The sequence below is a fragment of the Notothenia coriiceps genome, unplaced genomic scaffold (genome assembly GCF_000735185.1).
Source record: "Notothenia coriiceps isolate Sejong01 unplaced genomic scaffold, NC01 NC01_scaffold00011219, whole genome shotgun sequence".
NCBI lineage: Eukaryota > Metazoa > Chordata > Actinopteri > Perciformes > Nototheniidae > Notothenia > Notothenia coriiceps.
The window spans coordinates 31836-40898 of NW_011343920.1; the positions used below are offsets into that span (position 1 = coordinate 31836).

The 9063-nt window shown below is 38.9% G+C and overlaps 1 protein-coding gene across 1 annotated transcript in view; it reads left to right on the plus strand.

The window, feature by feature from the left end:
* Positions 1–369: 369 nt before the first annotated feature.
* Positions 370–9063, plus strand: part of LOC104946613 (unconventional myosin-Id-like) — an 11220-nt gene continuing 2526 nt past the window's right edge. The window contains exons 1-3 of the mRNA XM_010772483.1: positions 370–428; positions 3641–3737; positions 5548–5756. Of these exons, the coding sequence (XP_010770785.1) occupies positions 419–428; positions 3641–3737; positions 5548–5756 (316 nt within the window). The 5' untranslated portion in view covers positions 370–418. The remainder of the gene's footprint in view (positions 429–3640; positions 3738–5547; positions 5757–9063) is intronic.

Consider the following 9063-nt stretch of genomic DNA (forward strand, 5'->3'; position numbering starts at 1 on the left):
ATTTTAATGAATTGATGTGAAAGGGGAGTAGACCAAAGAAGAACAGATTCAGGGGCGGATAAACAACACATTGTTTACTTATGTTAACATTGCACCATACAGCATTTGCCTCACCGGAGTGTTTGGGTTACAGTTTGCATTTTAAGCTCTTGTCACTGCCTTTCTGTTGTTGTTTCGGGAACACCTGAAGGCACCATCTATCTTCTAGATGGAGACAGAAACAGGCGTGGGAGGAAGTGAAACAGTGTCAGACTCTGGACTGAAGTCACACTGAGAGAGGAAGTTCCTCTGGCTGATGAGGATGTAACTGGGTGTTTAGAGGAAGGGTAAATGGAGATTTGACGGGATATTGCACCCTTTAAACAATGTTAAACTCACTTTAGAGTTACCAAAAAAGAACAGGCTTTCAAGATATCAGATGCTCTACGGTAGGTAGATATTTTAAATTATGTCTGAATGTTTCAGTTTGATGGTCTCTAGGACCCTTTAATGGTCTGGTCATATTTTCTAATGAATGCTGTTATGCATTAAAGAGTCCATTAAAACAGGGCTGCACCCGTGACAACAATTGTGAGTAATAACAAAACACAGATCAGACTGATACAAAAATGGCGCTCTGAAATTCTCCTGTGTGGTCTGTTGCTATGGTATCTGAAAGTACAGTACTGCTTTCCATCATAACAGCGCGAAACCAGGACTTCCTATTTGGAGGGTTTGCCTAACAATTAAAGGTTTAGTTTACAAAATGACTCCAAATATTTAGCATCAAAGTTCAGTCTTGACTTGAAATTGTGGATGGATTGACATGCATATCATGGATGTCCTTATTGGATTGTGTTTGTTTAACAGTCATGGAGATAGATCGTTTGACGTTCTAGCATCAAAGTACATTTTTAGTAGCTTTATATAAACTCAAAGTCTACAGAGTTTTCAACTGTGCCTGCTGTAAGCCTTGGTCAAATCTGGAGAGTGACATTGGGATTGCCCAGCAATACAAACCTTCAAGGGGCCCCATTTTGAGGTTCATATCAGTATGTAGTGTCTCTACTGGGACATGTCTCCATGCTCTAATGTTAAAACAGCAAATTGTTCTCATACTGCCTGTGCTGCAGCACCTCTTTTCACCCTCTATCTGAAACCAGAGCCCAGTCTGCTCTGATTGGTTAGCTGGCCGGCTCTGTTGTAATATAATACATGATACAAATATGTACCTTTAGTGGAAGCTCCCCAAAAAAAGGACGAAACCATTTAATTTCCAGACAGTGGTTCATGCTGCCGACTGCTTTCATAGGGACAAGTAATCAAGTTGAAAGTGTTGGTGTACAATTATTATTTATTCTGTGTTCCTTTGAGTGCCACAAATGATATTCAGTTAACTTTTCCTGATTTTAATGGAAGGAAAACCTGCACAAAGAAAATTCAAAATGGCTTAATACAATAAGAAGTAATTAATTAATAATTAAGAAGATATTTTTTTTTAGACAAACCAAGCCTTGATATTTAAACTGAAAGGAGCGCCATAAACATGAAGGGTGATCATCTAACAGTGAGAGATTCTGACAGTGCCGTCTCGTAGCTTTACAAAAAGAAGGTTATACCAATAGCTGCTCATCCTTAGCCCTCACAAACAGACACAACAGTCATAACAAGTGTGGCTAATGATGTCACAACCCTTTTGAGTCACGAGCTGAGTCATCCTGTGTTTGGAAATCTAAACACACTGCGTTCTTGAACACAAGTTCAAGAACGGCCAGCAGCTGACGAGAAGGGACACAAAGTGAAATTGACCTTAACACAATGCTGATAGGTATACGGTTTACAGGGGAAACCATAAATCAGTTTACTGATTTGAATAATGCTTTTCAGTTTAGTTCTAACATTCCCTTTATATACTGAACACCTCTTACTGATGCAGAGAAAACATGGTTTCTAGAGCACATGGTCCCAGGAAAGAAATGAGCTTGATGGTTGTAAAAGAAAAAACGTTTTTAGCATTTGTTTTCATCACCTTAGCAACCAAGAAAGATAGGCAATTGAGATCATAATTAGTCCAAAAAGGAGGACATGATAGAAAATGCCACATAAAGGACCAATTTGTACTGGAACTATTGGCAGAAATGAAATGTAACTATGTTTTTATGAGTGTATAATCACCTGAGACTAAGAGTAGGTTGTGTTTTTATTATGGTGTAACGTCTTGTTTCTACAGTAGCTTAGAGTGGGAACTATCTGGCTTTAGAGAGGGCCTGTTTTGCTTTACCTGAACTGTATGTTGACATTACATTTAGTTGAGCAGTTTATCCAAAGCAACACACTTGAGTTACTGCACATTATGCTAAGGATGGCCTCTGAGCTAGGCGAAGGTCCTGGAAGACAACATGGCGTCACCACTGTTTTCACTCAGCCTCTTGTGCTCATGTCTTGTAAATTGAGGGGTAAGCAGAGAGGTGCTGTCCCTTTAAACCCTTGTTAATGCTATGTTTATTTTAAAGTGTGTGAGTACCAGTGAACCTAATATATATTTAAGGCTGAACACCTGTGTCCTTGTTTACCTTTTTCCTTTAATTGCTGGCCTCTGAACTGCAAGAGAGCCCTCATGCACTTGACAATTTTCCAGCTCGGCAGCGAAATTGCCAGTGTGCCCTGCGATTCGGGACAGTGCAACAGGGCCAACACATGAACAGTGTTCCTTACATGGAAATAAAGGTCCAGTATACCTTGAAGAGTTCTTGAAAGTGTTCTTGATTTAGAGGAAAAGGTTGTGAAATATAATTTTAGATATCAACTCTCTGTATTACTCAGCATTTCCGTACACTCTCTGTATTATATCACACACACGTAGATCTACATTTACAAGTCATGACAAGACCTTTTGGCTCCAGCAAAAAACGGATTTTCCAAATGCACTGAAAAAACTGAAATGTTGACTTTAATTAAATGTATTATGTCAACAGATTTCACATAACTGTATTAGGTTAGTTCTAAGCAAAATGATTTAAGTTGACATAAAACGTAATACCTAATACAGTCATGTTACATTTGTTGACATAATACATCTATTTAAAGTCAATGTTTCAGTTTTCAGCGTGCATGGAGTTGGGAACCTCTTATTTGAGGGAAGTCCCTCTGGGACACGTTGCACTGCCAATGCAAAGTTAAAAAAGGAAATGCCACGATCCTTCCCAGCAGATAAAGGCCCTTTTCTAACCCCAAATGTGGCAAGTTAACTGCACTTGTTTGGCAGCGTGACAGATGTGGGTTCTGGGAAGAGAAGACACACGAAAAAAAACTTTAGAGTTTCAAAATGTTTTGTGGCAGGAAGAGAGACATAGATGATGAGGATGCAGAAGTGGTGTGAGTTCTTAAAGATAGCCTCCTGCTATTTATACAGATGTAAGTGAGGCGAGGGTTGATTGACGGGTGACGTGCTGTAGCTTGTAGACCACAGCTCTCAAATAAGCACACCCTCAAATCTACCATCGAGCTCACCACGCCCTCAGTACACACACACATGCACAAACTCCACACTACCGGCCCCAGAAGGCAACCATACTTCTCTTTCTTCTCCCTCGAAGCGGCTTTCTGTTCCTCTCAGTCCTGTACGTCTTTTTTTCTAAGTGTGTTTGTTGAACGAGGACAGGGATGGCGGAGCTGGAGGGCCTGGAGTTTGGGAAGTCAGACTTTGTGCTGCTGGATGAGGTCACCATGGAGCAGTTCATGGAGAATCTGAAGCTGAGGTAAGATATAGTGTTAAACAGGAGGAAGGGAGGGGAAGCAGCTGGTTGTCAGAGATGCAAAGGGTAACGCTTCATTCATTCCTCACAAGGAAAATGGCTTGTTTCTTTGGTATTTCTGATCAAATATGTGTAAAGAAATATAGATTTAGGTGTATTTTGTTAAGTCTCTGATCTCTTAAACTTAAGAAATATGTCACAGAAGCAGTTAATTAACAGGTTGACGTTATCATTATGAATGTTGTTTTTACAAGAGGACATAAAGATGACATATAAGGGTAAAAAAGGCAATGAGTCATTTCTACATTTCCCGCTCACCCAGGGTTCAGATATGAACTTGTAGCGCATGTGATCATCACCACAGTGGCTGTCATCAGAAACACATGAAGCACATGGCAGTAATGGAACATTACCAACTAAATAAAACAGCTAGTGTAAGCAAACTTGTTGAAGCTAATGTAACTTTGATTTCATTTCGTGACTCTTTCTTGGTGTGAAGCTTTGAGGATTCAACACTGTTCCAGACAGTGTCCATTCTCGCTTCCTCTGTGTCTTTCGCATCGTTGGCTTGATGTCCTCAGTTAAAACTGTGAAAGTTCACAAATGTCATCTGAAATCAGCACAGGCAGACAGCCACCAACATGTCAAACAAGATCAAATAAGCTCTAGATTTAGATGTAGAGTTTCATCACACACAGCTTGATCCGACCTGTTAGATAACAGAGGCAGGTGCTTAGGTTTGTACTGATGTGTGCCTAATTGAATGAACTGCTCTACCTTTTCATACATCTGAGATCAGGTGTTTGGATTCCTGTTTTTTCATTTGCACTGTTTTCCTTTACTTGCAAACATGTTTTAGGGCCAACCCAGAAGCTAGCATTTGGATTTGTGATTTTGGTCAAATTATGTTTCCTAATTTTTAATTCTGAGAAACAGAAACCACATGGATGATCCAGTAAACAGATGACTAGCACACTGGTAGTTTCTTCCAAAATTCAGAATAAGAAGGCAATATTTGTGCCTTGTTCTGACATGATCCATTCTGACATTACCCAGTTTTGATCTAAATGTACAAATGTTAACATCAGAGTACCGCTAATCTGGTTTTAGAAACATCTACAAAAAAGGTTTCTACATTGAACCTAGTGACACGTCAATTTTACCTCTTGCAGCTCACCATCAGGTTACTCAAGGCTGTGACGCCCTTGAGCCCACAAGTTTCATTTCCTGCTCTCAGTGAACACACACTTGGGTCACTTCCTCTCAGGATGTTACGTATGAACTGAAGGTGTGCCATCTCTCATGGAACTTTCGACTTGAGGGTTTCTCATGGGTTGTCTGGAAATGTAACGGGTCTAAATGGCTTTTTGCCGCCTTAAACGGAGGACTGAAAATGTATCATATGCATAGATGATGCATTTACACACAATTCTATTGTTTATGTATCTGTATATCTATTTCATTGTTTATATTTATATTTGATGCATTTTTTTAATCTTTAAAACACTTTTAAAATATGTATATAAAAATATGATGATTACAGCAAATAACGCTGAGGGACAACACTATTGTGTATATTTATTTTGGTTTTGGATTTTAGGATACATTTATATACATCTTTTGATTTGGTTATTTAACCTTGCTTTAGTTTGACACTCATTTTCTTTTATCATTATTATTGTTTTGTGTATTTGAGTTATAAAGATTGAAATTACCTGACATGAACTACTGTAAGCAAGAAATATAATGTAATACCTGTACGAGTAGTGTGAAGTATGCTATTGACAATTTTGTGTTTTCTTTTGTGGAACAGGTTTGAGAAGGGCCGCATCTACACCTACATTGGAGAAGTAGTCGTGTCCGTTAACCCGTACAGACAGATGGACATTTACGGCAAAGACACCATCGATGCGTACCGGGGCCGGGAGCTGTATGAAAACCCTCCTCACCTGTACGCAGTGTCTGATGCCGCCTACAAGGCCATGAAGAGACGGGCCAAAGACACCTGCATCGTCATTTCAGGTTTGTCTCTTTCACACTCTGAAACTTCACATTAAGCCACAAGCCTACAAAGTGTGAACTCTGCTATCTATGAGATCATGTTCAACACTTCATGTAGGAGCCATATGTTAAAATGTATAGTCTGATATTTTTGAATGTTGTAGTCCTTTGTTGTTAGTGCTATTGTATTATTTATTTGAACCAGCCGTGTGAAATTAACGGCATAGACGACCGCAGCTGTTCGTGATTACGAGACGTTATAGCCGACGGCAGCTGCTGGTGATTGGGGTGGGTGAGAAGGAGAAAGAAGCACCGAGCAACATAGTTTGTTGACCTGAGAGAATATGTGTTTGTATTTGATACTTTTTTGTGCAAGTAAAAAACATACTATCCTGAGACGTATTTTGTCCGAGTCAAGCTTATTTGCTATCTGTGACCCGAATTTTGGATTACTGGAACTACACTTCACACACTTTACATATGCAACCCAGCCAACAAAGTCTTCATTTTCTTGTCTGTGCAATGAGTCCATGTGGCGTTATGTTTATATCAGATGCATTATTTACCAGCACATAACACTGATATTTTTTACTTCTTCACATATCCCTTGCTGATAAGAAGTAAAAAATAAAACTGCCATGTGAATGAAAAATGGGAAGGCCCTGCGTTAATAGCCAGGTTTGGCCTGTGTGTGGAGCCAGATGAAAAGCTATGTTGCTAAATCAGAAGTTCATTCTCTGTGGCTTATGTATCTCAGCTTGCTGAATTCTGTTATACATCGTCAGACTTGGTTAGCCAATTGGCAATACATTTTATCGGCTAGTCAAAACGGTTTCACATTTAAAGTATCAGAATATATTGAAAAATATCTTGAAATGTCTTGTTTTGTCTGTCAAAAACTCAAGGATATTACAGAAATTATTTACATTTTTTTAAGCTGATTTGCTTAAAATATTACTCACACCTCCAAATCTCCATATCTGAGGATCTAAGGCTTGCTAAATTATGAAATCTTACTTTAAACTTAAATAAATTATTTGTATGATAATCTTAAATTGTATCAATGTTTTTGCGGTATGTATGTATTTTAATGTTTATAATATCATAATTAATAATTATTTTTTTTTTTCATTATTTTGAAAAACATTGAAATTGCACATCTTGTCAAATTCTTATAAGTTAATACAAAAAGAAAAACAAGACAATGTTGGGTTATGTTTTGTAAGCACATAGTTAGCATTAGCTGAGGTTGACAGAGCTCTTGTAGAAGGGATGTGCTAGCTTAGAAGAAAAGTTGGGTGTGTGGGCCAAAGTTATTCCGTGTCATGATTTGGTAAGCGTGAAATATTGTAACATTACAAAACAAGTTTGCTTTTTTAGTTGTTGACATATTTCAGTCTTGAACCAAGTGTAGGATTTAAAACTACGATGCCAGTGTGGCTGTAAGGATATTTCTGTGATATCCACAGCAGCCATGTTAGCCAACTAATTATTGAATATGTGATCGCGATGGAGATATTAACAGGGCCGGTCCTAGACATTTTGGTGCCCTAGGCAAGATTATGATTTGGTGCCCCCCCCCCCTCTCCAAGCAATACACAATAGAATATATAAAGAATAAATGAAAAATCTCTACAAAAGACCAATACACTACAAAAACTGAAACTTATTGACATGTTGGTTATATACATAAAGAAGGTTTCAATGTTTTAATTGGGGGGTGGACGTCACACCCTATAGGGGGGTCCGGGGGTATGCCCACCCAGAAATATTTGTTTTAACATTTTAAAGTAAAATGCTTCAATCTGGTGCACTTGGAGCACACAATTACTAGAGACCTGATCTAGGGGGTACAACTCTAAACACCCATGAAAAAGATCGGTTTTCATTTTAATAATCAAATAAGTATGTGAACATAACCAATAACCTTCCACAGCCAATAACAAATAAATGTAAGCATTTTTATTTTTGTTGTTCATTCATATCTTATTTTGCCAGTTGACATTGATTTATTCATGAATTTTTTTAATATCTCCAGTTTTAAACGATATGTTTGGTTTACTGTCCTAAGGTATGCATTGGAATGATTTCAAACCTGTTTTTATTTATCCTAATAATTATAAAGGTGTGCCTTGGAAATATTTGTTTACATAAATTGCAGAGGTGGGGACTCGAGTCACATGACTTGACTCGAGTCAGACCTTTATATATACAGTCTATGAGTCAGACTCAGTCGCATATTTTTTGTCTTGAGACTTGCTTGACTAAGATTGATAAAAGACTTGACTTGACTTTGACTTGGTATTCATGACTTGAGAATTGACTTAAGCTTGAGATAGATGACTTGAAAGGACTTGACTGTTTAAAATTAAATATTTGCGTTTGTTTTTGTAGTGAAATGGCCACAGTTAACATGGCTGCAGCTAGCTTTACTCCAAAAATAGTGAAGTTTCGATTCAAGGATTATTTTGTCGATGACGGTAATAAGAAGAGAACAGCGGTATGCAGGATCTGCAGCATAAAGATCAGTGACACGACCACCACAACATCCAACTTCATTCGTCACTACAAAAAAAACCACAGAGAAAGGTGCGTGCATGTGTTGTGTTAGCTAGAAAGCTAACGTTAAGTTTAAGCTACGTTAGACTTGGGGCGTTTCTCAATCGCGAGGATGCTTGCTTGGTAGCACATGTCTTCCGAGTCACTTGCTGCAGAAGCTAAGCAAGAATCCTTCCTGGCATTTGGAAAACGAAGAGTGGAACAGGCTAGCAAGTGTGCAGGTGTGCTTCATATGAGTCATATGAAGCACACCTGCACACTTGCTAGCCTGTTCCACTCTTCGTTTTCCAAATGCCAGGAAGGATTCTTGCTTAGCTTCTGCAGCAAGTGACTCGGNGCAAGTCCCAAGTCACTGTGGTGAGAGTCAAGCAAGTAAAGTCATTGCTCAGGTCAAGCAAGTCAAGTCAAGTCATACGAAATTCTGATGAATAACCCCAGTTTCAACATTTAAATCAGTTAAAAGACAGTGGTTATGAAAATGGACTCTCTCTCTCTCTCTCCGTTTTGTCTTCTCTTTGCAATGCTTAATCGATTTGAAACCAAGGCCGTTTCTCAATCTCGAGGAAACTGGCTTCCAAGCCAATATTTCAAAGATGCTACGTCATCGAGTGCCGCCGAAGGACTGTTCCAATCTCCAGCATACTTGGAATTCCACCGACGCCGTGTCCTTGGTTTGGGGGTAATTTCGAGGCTGCACATGGGTAGACTTCGCGTCCTTAAAATCCCCACAATGCTTTGCGCACGGACCAATTTCCTCAAATCTTTGCGG